Source organism: Pipistrellus hanaki, assembly GCF_964339955.1.
Source record: "Pipistrellus hanaki genome assembly, chromosome: 15".
NCBI classification, from domain to species: Eukaryota; Metazoa; Chordata; class Mammalia; order Chiroptera; family Vespertilionidae; genus Pipistrellus; species Pipistrellus hanaki.
In genome coordinates this window covers 42,071,629-42,087,845 of record NC_140517.1, presented here as the reverse complement: position 1 = coordinate 42,087,845, position 16,217 = coordinate 42,071,629, and the positions used below count along the sequence as shown (strand labels likewise).

Below are 16,217 nucleotides of genomic sequence, written 5' to 3'. Positions count from 1 at the left end.
TTTTATGCCCTCACAGAAAATTAGAAATGTGCAATAACATGAAATCCTCTGCCCGAGCCGAAGCCGGTTTGGCTCAGTGGTAGAGCGTCGGCCTGCGGACTGAAAGGTCCCAGGTTCGATTCCGGCCAGGGGCATGTGCTTTGGTTGCGGGCACATCCCCGGTGGGGGGTGTGCAAGAGGCAGCCGGTCGACGTTTCTAGCTCTCTATCTCTCTCCCTTCCTCTCTGTGGAAAATCAATTAAAAATAAATAAATAAATAAATAAACAAACAAACAATAAATAAATAAATAAATAAACAATAAATAAATAAATCCTCTGCCCACGTTCGCTGCACCCCGCCCCACAGTCCCCTTCTCTCCCTCGGACCCCGGGTCACGCCCTTAAATCAGCTTCCGCTGCAAGCATTTCCTGAGCACCCGCCTGCCCCGCGGGAGCACAGCCTGGCCTGCCCTGGGGGCCTCCGATCTCCCAGAAACAGCGCCTGCTTCCCCACCCCTCACAGCCCCAGGGCCGACATCCTCCGCCCAGGCCTTCCGGTGGCAGTGGGGCTTTTGGGGTCATGTCCTGCCGGTGGGACCCCGGGGCGCCCCTCCCAGGGACACGAGGAGAGGCTGCTGTTACTTCCCTTCCTCCATGGTACCCTCCGATTGCTGTGCCCGCATCAGCTCTTCCCCAGCCCTGTCCGCAGGAACCAAGAGAAAGGCGAGGCGGAGGCCGGAGACCAGGACACGGGCTTTATTGGAGGGGAGGGACCTGCCGGGCTGGCTGCCTCCCAAAGGAAGGGAGCGCACCTGCAGGGGTGAGGGCGCCTTTTGAGGGGGGCAACGGGAAGGGGCGGGGCTTAGGGCACTCGGCACGCGCTGATTGGCGGTTTCATGTAAGGCACATGATTGGGGACTTGGGGATGGGGGGCTTGGGGTACTCGGCAGGTGCTGATGGGCGGTCCATGTACAGTCCACGGAAGGCGCCTGGTGAGGCGCTCAGGCATGTCCGGCCGCAGGTGCAGGTTACGTCATGTCCCTCCGTTGGGGAAGGAGGATCTGTCACCAGCCTGGGGAGGAGGCTGGCCCCTTGGCTGTCTCCCCAGCTCCGGGCCCCTGGCGAGGCCTAGCAGAGGGGCGCCGGGTGCCACCCGCGCCCAGCGGAACAGGGGTGCTGGGCGGGCGCTAGGCCAGGGCCAGGGCGGCCAGCGCCACCAGCGCCCCCAGCGCGGGCAGGGCGAGGCGGGGGCCCGGCGCCGCCCCGGACCCGGACCCGGACCCGGAGCCCGACCCCGACCCCCAGGAGCAGGTGTAGGCGAGGACGGCGCGCCTGCGGGCGCTGCAGCTGGGCGGGCCGGCCAGCCGCAGGCCGGGCGGGAGCGCCGCGGTCCCGTTGCACAGGTCGCGGGAGCCGCAGCCCCGCACGCTCAGGTTCCGGCCGCCTGCGGAGAGGGGGGACAGGGACGCGGTGCGGGGTGAGGGCGCGGCCGGGGCCAGCCGCAGCCTCCACCCCAGGTCTCAGCATCCTCCGAGGCAGCAAAAGGGCCCCGGCACTCCCTCCCGCCCGCCCTCCGAGCGGCCTGTCCGCCAGGCCAGAGCCGGGCTGAGATTTTGGGAAACAAAACTGTCACCCCAAATAGGAAGCATGGGCCCTGGCCGGTGTTGCTCAGTGGATAGAGCATCAGACTGAAGGGTACCGGGTTCGATGCGCTCCATCCCCAGTAGGGGGCGTGCAAGAGGCAGCCCATCAATGATTCTCTCTCATCATTGATGTTTTTCTCTTTCACCTTTTCCCTTCCTCTCTGAAATCAATAAGAATATTTTTTAAAAGATTGTTTGTTTTTTTTAAAGGACCTTGCCATACTAGCAGTCAGCAGCTGTGCGTCGCTGCAGGTTGCCCAGGACCAAAGCAGAGAGGGTTGGACCTGCATTGCCACCATTTGCCCACCATCATTGCTGACATGTACACATGAGGAACTGTTTGACATTGAAATTGGGTCTCATGCCGAAACCGGTTTGGCTCAGTGGATAGAGCGTCGGCCTGCGGACTGAAAGGTCCCAGGTTCGATTCCGGTCAAGGGCATGTACCTTGGTTGCGGGCATATCCCCAGTAGGGGGTGTGCAAGAGGCAGTTGATCATAGATGTTTCTCTCTCATAGATGTTTCTAACTCTCTCTCCCTCTCTCTTCCTCTCTGTAAAAAATCAATAAAATATAGTAAAAAAATAAAAATAGAAAGAAAGGAAGAAAGAAAGAAAGAAAGAAAGAAAGAAAGAAAGAAAGAAAGAAAGAAATTGTGTCTCAAAAGAACTGTTGAGCAAAACCGGTTTGACTTAATGGATAGAGCGTCGGCTTGGGGACTGAAGGGTCCAGGGTTCGATTCCGGTCAAGGGCATGTGCCTTGGTTGCGGGCATATCCCCATGGGGAGTGTGCAAGAGGCAGCTGATAGATGACTCTCTTCGATGTTTCTAACTCTCTGTCTCTCTCCCTTCCTCTCTGTACAAAATCAATAAAATATATATATATTTTTAAAAGAACTGTTGGCTCAGAAAAAAACTCACTACAGACTGATTCATATGCCTCTCAGCATAACCATTATTGCTTGTCTCATTTTCGGTTCTTATAAGTGTATTCCCAGTAGGACATGATCTCACTCATCTAGGGGAAATGGTGAACAACACAGACTGATGAACAAGAACAGACCCAGAGACAAGGAGCCCCGGGTCAGACTGTCAGACCTCAGAGGGAGGGTAGAGGAGGGGGGACATAAAGGAGAGAGATCGACCAAAGGACTTGTGTGCACACATATGAGCCTAACCAGGGGTCAAGGACAACAGGGGGGTGGGGACATGAGTGGGGAGGGGAGAGGGATGGGAATGGGGGGATGAGGACAAATATGTGATACCTTAATCAATAAAGAAAAGTTTTTTTAAAGGAAACATGGGAGGGAATGGCAGACCCCCGATTCCATGCCTTTGGGAAGCTCACTAGCGATGTTGTGGCCCTTGAGGGGGCCCGGCACAGCCGCTCCTCCTGGCACTGGGCGCCTGACCTGTGTGCTCCAGGCGTCCCTCTCCTGTGCCCAAAATTAATAAAAACCGACACCAGGAGGCCACTATGTCACACGGCCACTCCGTGTACAGCTTCCCTTGAATTCCGAGGCTTCTTCAGAGCCGTATGATACAATGCAGTGTTATACCTCCATACAAGTACAAATGTACAAATGCGGCCCGTTTACTGAGGTCTTGTTGGGAGAGAGGAACGTGAAATGGTCTTATTTTCCCAACAGAAAACGCCTCACCACAGGGCGGGTTATTTTTCAGTCCCTCTCATCGAGGGTTACGGCTGAAAATCCTCTCGGCTGACGTGATAAGACACCTGAGTTTGTGCTCAAAGGAACACCGGTGCAACAGGCCTGGCCACAAATGCGCGGTTTCTGGAGTTGGGCGGGAGTGTGGGGGGTTTCTGAACTGCTCCCTCGTGTTCGTCTCTGAACGTCTCCGTGACACGAAGGCTAAGAGGACATGTGAGCCTCGCAGCCCGGGGGGTCTGTGTCTCGTTTTGCCCTGAGCTGGAATGGACTTCCTCCAAGAGCCGTGTCTGTGAGGCCCTGTCCCACACCCACCCTCAGGCCCCACCCGCGGGTGCCCACGGGCACACACATCTCAGTCACACGCAGCTCCCCTGCGGACCCCGGAGGCCGCACACGATCCACACAAACACACCTGTGCCCTGGGACACACAGGCACACACACACACAGGCACACACACACACACAGGCACACACACAGGCACACACAGGCACCCACAGGCACACACAGGCACACACAGGCACACACACAGGCACACAGAGGCACACACAGAGGCACACAGGCACACACAGGCACACACACAGGCACACACAGGCACACACAGGCACACATGCACACACAGGCACACACATGCACACACAGGCACACACATGCACACACAGGCACACACATGCGCACACACAGGCACACACAGGCACGCACACACAGGCACACACAGGCACACACGCACAGGCACACACACAGGCACACACAGGCACACGCACACACACACACAGGCACACACAGCACTGTGCTTGCACCCAGGCGCCCCGCACACCAGGCCCTGAGCAATGCTGACGGAAGGCCTGCCCGCCTCACGAAAGGAAGCCTTGCCCACACACAACACCACTGACCGCTGACCTTGACTCACGTCAGTTCCGAGAGGCACACCCCCTTAAACCCACACGTTTCGACATTTCTGAGTAGAGCTGACTTCCTGTTTCCCCACTAATATAAGGTGACCGGACGTCCCGATTTCTAACAATTTGTCCCACATCCCATGGCGTTTTAAAACAGTCCCGATTTTTTCCAGGGTGTGTGTGTGTGTGTGTGTGTGTATTCGTGCAGGGGTGGGGTCTCATCAGCCTGTCTATGGGGAAGGGACATGGGCAGTTGGCCGGCCTGCCTGCTGGTGGAACTGGTTGAGGGGACAATTTGCATATTAGCCTTTTATTATATAGGATATACAGAGTGGCCAGATTAGTATGCGTTCAGAGATCATAATAATCTGGCCCCTCTCTCTCTCTCTCTCTCTCTCTCTCTCTCTCTCTCTATATATATATATATATATATATATATATATATATATATATAAACTAAATTAATTTAATCTGTTACTTTGTACTTTTTAAATGTGGCTGCTAGAAAAGTTTAAATTATACATGCGGCTCACATTATATTTCTCTTGGGCATCACCCATCTGGAAGTTGTATGAATTATCTTACCAGATTTTCACAATAGCCTTAGGAGTCAGGAACTACAGTTATCCTCTCTCTCAGATGGGAAATTGAGGCACCGAGAGGCAGAGTCACCTGCCCAAGACCGCCCAGCTCACCGGTGGCAGATCTGGGGTTGGACCCCAGGCAGCCTGGCCCCCGGCCTGCTGTATGCCCTCTGCTTTCCCCCCTCTCTCATGGACTCGCTTCTTCCTCACGAAACCCTGTGGGGTGTGTTCCCAGTTCTCCCATTTACCGGGAGGGAAAACTGAGGCTCCACGGGCCGAAGCCACTATCTCTGGTCACACAGCGGAGATGACAGAGGAGGGCCCTGAACCCAGGCCCGCCTCGTGCCAGAGCCGTGCGCGCGGGCTCGCTCACACACACGTGCTCACACCAGACACGCCCGTTACCTCCTTCAGACACCACGTCCAGCTGGACACACGTGATCTCCCCACGGGGGCACTGCACGTACAGGGAGGAGTCGCAGGGCCCTGGGAGGCCGCTGGCACAGGTGGGACACAGGAACCTGGTCAGGGGGCCGGCGGCGGGCGGCGCTGCTGCGGAGGAGGGCGGGGTCAGCGGGCGGACCGGGCGCTCAGGGCCCGCCCTGCAGCCTGGGCTCCGCCCCAGGGAGCCCTGTCCTGAGCTTGCCCACGGAGCAGGGTCAGTGCCTTCGGGGCAAAGAGGTTACCTGATGCTCCCACCCGCCCGCCCGCCTTCTTCAACCAGGACTAACTCCTCCAGGCACCCCCGCAGCCCCCCATCGGCCGCTGGCATCCCGGGCAGCGTACCCGGAGGCGCGGGCTCCTGGCAGCTGCCTTGGCAGCAGGTGGTGTTGACCCAGTAGCCCAGACCGGCGTTGAGGGTCAGGCCAGAGACACCGGGCTGGTCCGATCTGCAGTCCTCCGCGGCCACGCAGGAGCCGTTTCTCCAGGAGACAGAGTCCCCGCCCCCTAAGGCTGGAGAGATTTGGAAGCGGGTTTGGAAGAAGAGCAATCACAAGCTGGCATTCAGACTGCCGGAGGTCACCCTGATGCACACAGACCTGTCCTTGTGCACCCAGTCGCAGCTCAGAGTCGTCCTCCCGCCTCCGCCCCTGGGGTTCCAGTCAGCAGGTGGCTCTGGTTCTGAGGTGTCTCAGCAGCCTGCCTGTGAGCACCCCATCCCCTTAGCCAGGGCTTCTCGGGGACCCCGTGCCCGCCCGGTCCCCCGTCCTTACTATTCCCACCCATACTACAGGCATTCCTGTTTACTTCTTTAAAAAAAAAAAAAATATATATATATATATATATATATATATATATATATATATATATATATATATATATATTATTGACAGGAAGAGAGAGGGATAGAGAGTTAGAAACATCGATGAGAGAGAATCATCCATCAGTTGCTTCTTGCACACCCCCTACTGGGGATGTGCCCACAACCAAGGTACATGCCCTTGACTGGAATACTGGTTTCGGCTGTTTACACTACTTCTGTGTCTCCTGAAATGTGGACCACAGACAGACTGGTTTCTAGTTCAACTCCTCTTCCCTTCACAGGAAGGTCCGGCTTTCCCTAACGGGGCAGAGGGACAGGCCACGCAGGGGCTGCCTGCCCGGGGTGCTGCAGTAGACTTCAAGACGGCCCCACTGTGTCTCCCCTCCCACACGGTTTTGGATGGTTTTTTTTTTGCAGCATGACCTTACCCCTGCTGCATCAAGAGGTGCAATCTCTTTCCTCATTCCTGAACCCCGAGCTGGCCTCATGACTGCCTCTGACCCGCAGACCGTGGCGGTTCCGGGCTTCATCTTAAGAAGCAGCCGGTAGCCCTGGCTGGTGTGGTTGGAGCATCAGCCCACTCCCCGAAGGGTCTCAGGTTTGATTCCTGGTCAAGGGCACATGCCTGAGCTACAGGTTCAAGACCTGGCCCCGGAATGGGCATGTTCAAGTAGACATTCAAGTAGACAACCGATTGATGTGTCTTTCTCACATTGATATATATTATATATATACATATATCCCTCCCTCCTTTCCCCCTCTCTCCCTTCTCTCTCCCTCCCTCCCTGTCTTCCAATCTTTCTAAAAGTCAATGGAAAGCCCTAACCAGTTTGGCTCAATGGATAGAGCATTGGCCTGCGAACTGAAGGGTCCCAGGTTCGATTCCGGTCAAGGGCATGTATGTACCTTGGTTGTGGGCACATCCCCAGTTGGGATGTGCAGGAGGCAGCTGATGGATGTTTCTCTCTCATGGATGTTTCTAACTCTCTATTCCTCTCCCTCCCTCTGTAAAAATCAATAAAATATATTTTAAATAAACAAATAAACAGATAGATAGATAGATATCAATGGAAAAAATACCCTTGGGTGAGGATTAAAAAAATGAAATAAAGTAAGTTGAAGAGGCTGGTTTTCACTTCTTCCTTCTTGGAAGCCGGACACCACACTGAAAGGAAGCTCAGCCAGGCTACAGACTTGGGGGCCCCGTGGAGAGAGGGGGTGGGAGGTGGGAGGTGAGAGGCTGACGTGAACGCTCCACCCCCGGTGAGCTCCCAGCTGACTGCAGCCACCTCGGTGGCTCAGCCTTCACGCCAGGAGCAGAGTAGAGCGGCCGGCCGAGCCGGGGCAGCCCACAGAATGCTGGGAAATAATAAACCATTGTTTTACGCCATGAAGGTTTTTATAAAATTATGGTAAAAAACAAAACAAAACACACATAATATGAAATGTATAGAGTCTTAACCTCTTCAAGTGTACAGTTTAGCAGTGTTAACTGCATTAATATCGTGAAACCGGTCTCTAGAAGGACTTCATTTGGCAAAACTAAAATGCTTTACCCATCCAATAGCAACGCCCCATTCCCCTCTCCCCTGGCATCTACTTTCTGTTTCCATGGTCTCGTCTAGATCCTCATATAAGCGAAATTGTGTAGTATTTGTCCTTTTACACTATATATATAAAAGTCACTGCTCTGTTGTTTCTTTCCTTTTTTTTTTTTTTTTTTTTTTTCCGAAACTGAGCACCGAACTATTTTTCTATTACATTATGTCCTTTCAGGTGCACAACGTGGTGATGAGACGTTTACATGCCTTACAAGGCGATCACCCCAGTGAGCCCAGTGCCCGCCTGGCACCGTACAGCGTCATTACAGTGAGAGTGGCCCTGTTCCCTGAGCTGCACTCACACCCCAGGACTATTTTAATGACTTGGTTGGCACTTCCTGGTCCCGTCACCTTTCACCCCAGCCCCAGCCTCCCTCCCACCTGACAGCCACAATGTGCTCTGTGTCTGCGGGTTTGTTTCTGCTCTGTCCGTCGAGCCCCTGTGTTAGGAGTTGACGTAGTATTCCGCAGTAAATACTAAACAACTGTGGCATCGGATGTTAACTCACATCCGCCCCTGCCACCGGCCTGTGTCCTCCGCGGGCGGGAGGAGGCCGCTGTGGGTCCCTAAGGCAGCAGCCCGGGGGGTGGGGCGAGGCCTGGCTGTGCCCAGGCCCCGCCCTGCCCCCTCCCAGCCCCGTCCGGGGGGACGCTCACCCAGGACGCCCGCCGTCTGGAGGCAGTAGTTCCTCTCGGCCGGGCAGGAGAGCGGGTGGCAGTGGCCGCTGTCTGAGCAGGTGAAGCAGGTGGTGGTGGCCTTGGCCTTGCTGCGCGTGGAAGATGCTTGGGAAACTGGAAAGAGAGGAAGGTGAGCTGCTGGAGGACATCGTGTGTGTGTGTGTGTGTGTGTGTGTACGTGTATGTGTGTGAGTGTGTGTGTGTAGGACGTGGGGGACACACGTGTGTTTATGTGTGTGTGTGTGTGTGTGTGTGTGTAGGACGTGTGTGTCTGTGTGTATGTGTGTGGGGTGTGTGTGTGTGTGAGTGTGTGTGTATGTGTGTGAGTGTGTTTGTGTATGTGTATGTGTGTGAGTGTGTGTGACTGTGTGTATATGTGTGTGTGAGTGTGTGTCTGTGTGTGTGTGTGTGAGTGTGTGAGTGTGTGAGTGTGTGTGTGTATGCGTGTATGAGTGTGTGTGTCTGTGTGTGTCTGTGTTTCCAGCAAGGCGTGGGATGCTTGGATATAGGCTGGCACATAGATGTGAACGTTTGTGGATGTTAGCCTATTTCAGTGTATCTGTGGATATTTTGTGCTTTTATCTTTTTTAAATGTTTTTATTGATTTCAGAGAGGAAGGGAGAGGGAGAGATAGGAACATCAATGATGAAAGAGAATCATTGATTGGCTGCCTCCTGCCCGCCCCCTACTGGGGATAGAGCCCACAATGTGTCCCGACCTGGATGAAACCTGGGACCCTTCAGTCCCTTGGCCAACAATCTATCCACTGAGCCAAACCCTGTAGGGCTGTTTTGTGCCTGTTTGTCCCGTCTCTTTCCCGGTCCGCATGTGTGCGTCCGGATCTGACAGCCGCTGTGTCCTCGCACGGATATACGTCCGGAGGAACTGCGTATTCGGAAGTCCCCCAGCCCACGTTCCAGTGTGGCAATCCCATCTTCCCCTTTTCCTTTCCAGATTTACCTCCCCCGCCCCACTGCGATCAGTAATTTAAGTCACTGCTTGGTTTTGAAAAGTAAAACTCCACCCTAGCCAGTTTGGCGCAGCGGATAGAGCGTCGGCCTGCGGACTGAAGGGTCCCAGGTTCGATTCCAGTCAAGGTCATGTATCTTGGTTGCAGGCACATCCCCAGTGGGGGATGCGCAGGAGGCAGCTGATCGATGTTTCTCTCTTGTTGATGTTTCTAACTCTCTATCCCTCTCCCTTCCTCTCTGTAAAAATTCAATAAAAGCTGAAACTGGTTTGGCTCAGTGGATACAGCATTGGCCTGTGGACTGAAAGGTCCCAGGTTCGATTCTCTCTCTCCCTCTCTGTGAATAATCAATACAATGTGTATTTTTAAAAATCAATAAAAACATATATTTAAAAAAGAAAGGAAGACAAGTGGAACTCCTAGCAGCTGGAATCTGAGGAAGTGAAAGTAGGAACGTTCCCTTTTCGCTGCAGATTCAGCAGAGAGAGCGTCTGCCTGGCAGAACCGCCCCTGCCCCGTGGTTTCCAGCCACAGCGTCTCCGGTGGGCGCTGAGGACAGGGGCCCGCCGAGGCTGGCAGGTCCCTCCCTCCCCCGGGAGGCCCGCATTCGGATCAGGTGCCCCCACGGAGAGCCAGCGCCCCGGGAGCTCCACCCCAGGGACACCCCTCTTTCCTGGGAGACAGAAATCACCGCGGCGCCTGCCTTACGCCAAGGGAGCCAGCGGCCATCGTCTTCGTTCACAGGCAGGAACGTGGAAGGAGGAAGAAGAGACCCAGAGGCCTTCTTCACACTGAGTTAGGTCTCCCACGCTCTTACAGGACTGGACGTTCCTGGTGAGGTGTGTATATTCCTTTCCAGGCCTGCTCTGAGTACCAAGATATAAATGTGGGTGTTTGCCCTCACCGGTGTGGCTCAGTGGATAGAGCTTTGGCCTGTGGACTCAGGGGTCCCAGGTTCTTCTCATCGATGTTTCTAGCTCTCTATCCTTCTCCCTTCCTCTTCCTCTCTGTAAAAGATCAATAAAATATATATCTTTAAAAAAAATAATTGCCGAAACCGGTTTGGCTCAGTGGATAGAGCGTCGGCCTACGGACTGAAAGGTCCCAGGTTCGATTCCGGTCAAGGGTACGTACATTGGTTGCAGGCACATCCCTGGTGTAGGGTGTGCAGGAGGCAGCTGGTTGATGTCTCTCTCTCTCATCGATGTTTCTAGCTCTCTATCTCTCTCCTCTCCCTTCCTCTCTGTAAAAAATCAATAAAATATATATTTTTTTAAAAATAAAAAATAAAATAAATAAAAAATAATAAATGTGGGTATTTGAGGATGTGTGGCTATGTGCCAATGGGATTTTCTCTTCGGGGTAAGTCAGGTGGTGTGTGTGTGTGTACGTGTGTGTATGTGTGTGTGAGTGGGTATGTGTGTGTATGTGCGTGTGTGTGTGTGTGTGTGTGTGCGCGCGTGTGTGGGGGAGGGGATGGGGTGTGTATATGGGTGTGAGTGTGTATATGTGTGTGTGCGCGCTCGTGTGTGTGTGGGGGGTGTGGGTGTGTGTATGTGTAGATATGTATGTGTGTATATGTATGTGTGTGGGTGTGTGTATATGTATGTGCGTGCGTGGGGGGGTATGGGTGTGTGTGTGTGTGTGAGGGGGGTGGGGTGTGAGTGGGTGTGTATGTGTGTGTGCGCGCGCGCGCGTGTGTGTGTGTGAGAGAGTGTGTGTATGTGTGTGTGTGTGTGTGTGTGTGAGGGGGGTGGGGTATGAGTGGGTGTGTGTGCGCGTGTGTGTATGTGTGTATGTGAGTGTGTGTGTGTGTGTGAGTGTGTGTATGTGTGTGTGAGTGTGTGTGTGTATGTGTGTGTATGTGTGTGTGAGTGTGTGTATGTGTGTGTGAGTGTGTGTATGTGTGTGTGAGTGTGTGTGTGTGTGTATGTGTGTGTGTGTGTGCGTGTGTGTGTGTGCACGCTCATGCACACATGAGTGGTTACACTCGCTGGGAACATTGTGGGAGGAGGAGGGGGAGCCCCGGGGACAGGATCGGGAAGGACGGTGGGATCAGGGAGGGCGGGGAGGGGAGGTCCCCGGAAGTCAGGGTTCACAGCACCTGGCCGGGTGGTTGCGTCCTCGGAGTGGCACTCAGGCGGCGTCGTGAGGCGAAACCCAAACGCTTCGGGGCCCAGCGTGCTGTTCGCTGGCAGGTGGCACAGCGCCGGCGTGGCACAGCCCTGGAGCACCGGGGGGCCCCCTGCGGGAACAGGGGAGCGTCAGGGGGCTCCGGGCCTGGGACGCCTCCTGGGGGTCTGTCTCTCTGTCTCTCTAGCGTCCCTGGCACCTCGTGCAGCCCCCCGGAGCTCCTAACGCCGTTCCTTCACACCCATCGCCTACAGCTCTGTCCTGGGCTGCTAGCCACGAGGGCGGGGCCTCGGGGCCTCCCCGTGCTGTCTGTGGCCTCCGTGTGTGGCAAGAAGGCCCTTCGGAGGCCCTGGTCCACCATGCTGCCAGGGGCAGGAGCCAGGCCACTCTCTCTGTCAGTTGGGTGGCTTCACTGTTAGTGCATCGCCTGGTCCGTCTAGTCCAAGCCTTTTGCTCCAAAAGCCCCTGCTCCAACCATTTGCAGAAAGTGGAGATTTTAAAACACCTCCGAGCCCTAGCCGGTTTGGCTCAGTGGATAGAGCGTCGGCCTGGGGACTCAAGGGTCCCAGGTTTGATTCCCGTCAAGGGCATGTATCTTAGTTGTGAGCACATTCCCAATAGGGGGTGTGCAGGAGGTGGCTGATCGATGTTTCTCTCTAATTGATGTTTCTCTCTATCCCTCTCCCTTCCTCTCTGTAAAAAGTCAATAAAATAAATAAATGAATAAATAAATAAATAAAATAAAATAAAATAAAATACCTCCGCAAATTCTTTGAAACATCAAGAGGTGAGGACCTGCCCTGGCCGGTTTGGCTCAGTGGACAGAGCTTCGGCCTGCGGACTCAAGGGTCCCAGGTTCAATTCCAGTCAAGGGCATGTACCTTGGTTGCGGGCACACCCCCAGTGGGGAGTGTGCAGGAGGGAGCTGATCGATGTTTCTCTCTCATCGATGTTTCTCTCCCTCTCCCTTCCTCTCGGAAAAAATCAATAAAATATATATTAAATTTAAAAAAAAAAAGAGGTGAGGACCTCTGCCTCCTCCTTTTCAGCCACATGGACCTTTGTGACCGGACCAGCCAGGAAAGTCCGATATACGGGCCCCGGTGTGGCTCCCAGAGGGAGGCTGCCAGAGGCCATGCCGCGGCCACTTGGTGGCTGGCACGCTTGTTCTCCACGTCTGCAGCCCCATGTAGAGAGGGCGGCAGCCATGACGGCAGGAAGCCCAAGCTCTCGGAGGTGGAGAGACACACAGGAAGCCCCCCGACCCCTTTCCCCACCCCCCACCACCATCCCACAGCTGCCCTCCACCACCTCCTGACTGCAACCACCGAGAGGCCCAGAACGGTCCCGCTGGGCCTCTCATGAGCCCCCAGCCTACGGAGACCACACGTGCTCATGGAATGGCGGTGCATGTGTTTAAGCCACTGGCCTGGCTGAGGATTTGCTCATGAGCCATAGTGACCCGCACACGCACACACGCAGGCAGACGGACCTCAGCCCTTCCTTGTGCAGCGGGAGGAGGGCACGCGTGCAGGACCCCCTGCAGGGAGCCTTACCTCGCGTCCATGTGCCCCGGAGGGTGGCACACACGGTCTGGGGGCCGGTGCAGCTCAGGACCGAGAGGGAGTCGCAGGGGGTGGAGCTGATCCCGGAGCAGTAGGGACACTTCACCCCGTTGGGCGGGGCCCCGCCTGGGGGGAGGGGTACGGTCAGGGCGGGATGGGGCTGAGGGACACGTCCACAGCCCTGGTCCTGCCGCCTCCACCCGCCACAACCCACAGCATTCTCCTCCAGAGCCGGGCCAGCTGGCCTCGACCACCTCCTTCGGCCCCTGAGGACTCGTTCCGAGGAGCAGCCCACAGAGCCTCGGGCGGGGCTGGCCCCAAGGTTCGCCTGTCGGAAAGGACCCTCAGGGCCTTGGGTTCAGCCCACAAACAGGTCTCGGGTCCCTCCCGTGGGCCAGGCCCCGCTCTGGAGACACAGCGCCGGCCTTCCCTTAAAGACCTCCCGTTGCAAAAGGGATTAAGAAGGGATCCTGCTATTTTGGGTTTTGAGGTCTTGTGGTATTCTGCAAAAGAGTGGATGGAACTGTGGCTTCAGCTTCTCTGCCGTCTGACTAATGCTGAGAGCTTTCTTAGACATTGAAGAGGAAGCTGTTGGAAGCATATTTCTCATGAGTCAAAACTAAGCCATGAGGCATTTTCACGTGGGCTTCTATTGAAATATCAGCCAGTACCAGGAAAGGAGACTAAAAAAGAATCATAGCCCTAACCAGTTTGGCTCAGTGGATAGAGTGTCGGCCTGCGGACTCAAGGGTCCCAGGTTCAATTCCGGTCAAGGTTGTGGGCACATCCCCAGGGTGGGGGGTGCAGGAGGCAGCTGATCCATGTTTCTCTCTCATCGATGTTTCTAACTCTCTATCCCTCTCCCTACCTTTCTGTAAAAATCAATAAAATAAATGTTTTTAAAATAAATGAAAAAGAACCGTAACTGTGAACAGTGCTGCCCACCCCACGGCCACTGTCCACGTGTGGCCGTGGAGCATGTGAACGGCGGCTCATTCCTTTAGGGATGTGCTGCGAGTGTAAGACACACCCTCATTTCAGAGGCTTAGTGTGAGAAAGAATGTGAAATTTTTCATGAGTAATATTGGGTTGACTACATATGTGTTGAAATGTTTTAGGTGTGGTACATTAAATAAAATATATTATTTTAAAAAATAACCTTTTTTTAAATCCTCACCCGAGCACAAGCTTAGAGAGAGGAAGGGAGAGGGAGAAACATCGATGTGAGAGAAAAGCCACCACCAGCTGCTCTCCGACCGGGCCCGACCAGAGATAGAACCACAACACAGGTGTGGGCCCCACCGGGGACAACGCTCAACCAACTGAGCCATCCCGGCCGGGCTCTTTGAGACTTTTTGATTTGGCTCCTGGGAAACCTTTCGTTACATCCTATATAATAAAGAGGTCATATGCAAATTGACCATCACTCAAACACGCAAGATGGCCACCCCCATGTGGCCAAAGATGGCCGCCACAAGATGGCCAGCAGGGGAGGGCAGTTGTGGGTGATCAGGCCAACAGGGGAGGGCAGCTGGGAAGGACAAGGTCTGCAGGGGAGGGCAGTTAGGGACAATCAGGCTGGCAGGGGAGGAAAGTTGGGGGGGACCTGGCCTACAGAGGAGGGCAGTTGGGGGTGACCAGGCCTGCAGGGGAGGACAGTTAGGGGTAACCAGGCCAGCAGGGAAGGGCAGTTAGAGGTAATTGGGCTGTCAGGGGAGCAGTTAGGCATCAATCATGCTGGCAGGGGAGTGGTGAGGGGGTGATCAAGCTGGCAGGCAGAAGCAGTTAGGGGGTGGGCAATGTTAAAATATGTGCACAGATAATAATTTAATTAAAAAAATTAAAATAATAATAAAAATAAAAAAAAGAAGCAGGCGCAATCAGGCAGGCAAGCAGGCAAGCAGTTGGAAGCCAGCAGTCCTGAATTGTGAAAGGAATGCCCGACTGCCCTCGAGGGGGTCCCAGATTGAAGAGGGTGCAGGCTGGTCTAAGGAGCACACACCACCCCTGTGCATGAATTTTGTGCACCGAGCCTCTAGTATACAGATAACTTTCTATTTCACTGGATGGTGCTGCTGTTGATCCTGTACCAAGAGACAGTTACTCGAGCCCTGGCAGGTGGCTCAGTTGGTTGAGCGTCGTCTTGTGCACCGAAAAGGCTGCGGGTTTGATCCGGTCAGGGCACATGCCTAGGCTGCCAGTTTGATCCCCACTCCGGTGGGCACAGGAGGATCGATGTTTCTCTCTCATATCCATGTTTCTCTCTCCCCCTTCCTCTCTCTCAAAAATAAATAAAAACATATCCTCAGGTGAAGATTAAAAAAGACAATTACTTGAGTATTTCGAGGTAATCTCTTTGATCCTTCTCTATTCATAGTAGTTTTGTTCAAAGCAGTTTCAATCAAAACCGCCGTTTTAGCCCTAGCTGGTTTGGCTCAGTGGCTAGAGCGTTGGCCTGCAGACTGGAGGGTCCCAGGTTTTATTCCAGTCAAGGGCACATGCCCAGGTTGTGTGCTTGATCCCCAGTAGGGGGCATGCAGGAGGCAGCCAATCAATGATTCTTTCTCATCATTGATGTTTCTATCTCTCTCTCCCTCTCCCTTCCTCTCTAAAATCAATAAAAAATGCTTTAAAAAAAAACAAAACACAAAACTAACATTTTATATTCTTTGTTGTTGTTCTTAATCCTCACCTGAGAGTTTTTTCCCATTGCTTTATAGCAAGAGTAGAAAAGAAGGAGGGGGAAAGAGAAAGAGATAGAGGAGAGAGAGGGGGGGGGGGGAGAGAGAGAGAGAGAGAGAGAGAGAGAGAGAGAGAGAAGAAAGAAAGGAAGGAAGGAAGGAAGGAAGGAAGGAAGGAAGGAAGGAAGGAAGGAAGGAAGAAAGGAAAAAGAAAGAAAGAGAAAGAAACATCAATGTGAGAGACACATCAATTGGTTGCCTCCTGCGTGCTTCCTGACTGGGCCAGGGATCAAACCTGCCACCCAGGTACACCCCCTTGACCAGAAATCAAACCCCAGACCCTTCAGGGTGCAGGCCAACTCTCTAACCCCCGCGGCCTCCTGGTTCACCAGCCGAGGCACGGTGCGTTCTATCCTGAATGGCACGCCCACCTCTCCGCTTGGCCTTGGGTGTTGTTCGGTCGAGGTGCGCCGTGTAGGAAGAGGGACACCCCAGGAGTCTAGAAGGATGGCTCGTCTCCCCACGTGTGGAGCTCTCCTGCGGCCCCATG

General features: G+C 54.3%; 1 protein-coding gene across 1 annotated transcript in view; it reads right to left on the bottom strand.

Moving 5' to 3' along the window:
• Positions 1-725: 725 nt before the first annotated feature.
• The window catches only part of LOC311633806 (uncharacterized protein), a gene marked incomplete at its 5' end in the record, with an annotated part of 20,225 nt that continues 4,733 nt past the window's right edge, over positions 726-16,217 (bottom strand). Inside the window, 6 exons of the mRNA XM_084906836.1 lie at positions 726-1,423; positions 5,181-5,327; positions 5,562-5,729; positions 8,298-8,432; positions 11,393-11,533; positions 12,978-13,112. Of these exons, the coding sequence (XP_084762962.1) occupies positions 1,167-1,423; positions 5,181-5,327; positions 5,562-5,729; positions 8,298-8,432; positions 11,393-11,533; positions 12,978-13,112 (983 nt within the window). The 3' untranslated portion in view covers positions 726-1,166. The remainder of the gene's footprint in view (positions 1,424-5,180; positions 5,328-5,561; positions 5,730-8,297; positions 8,433-11,392; positions 11,534-12,977; positions 13,113-16,217) is intronic.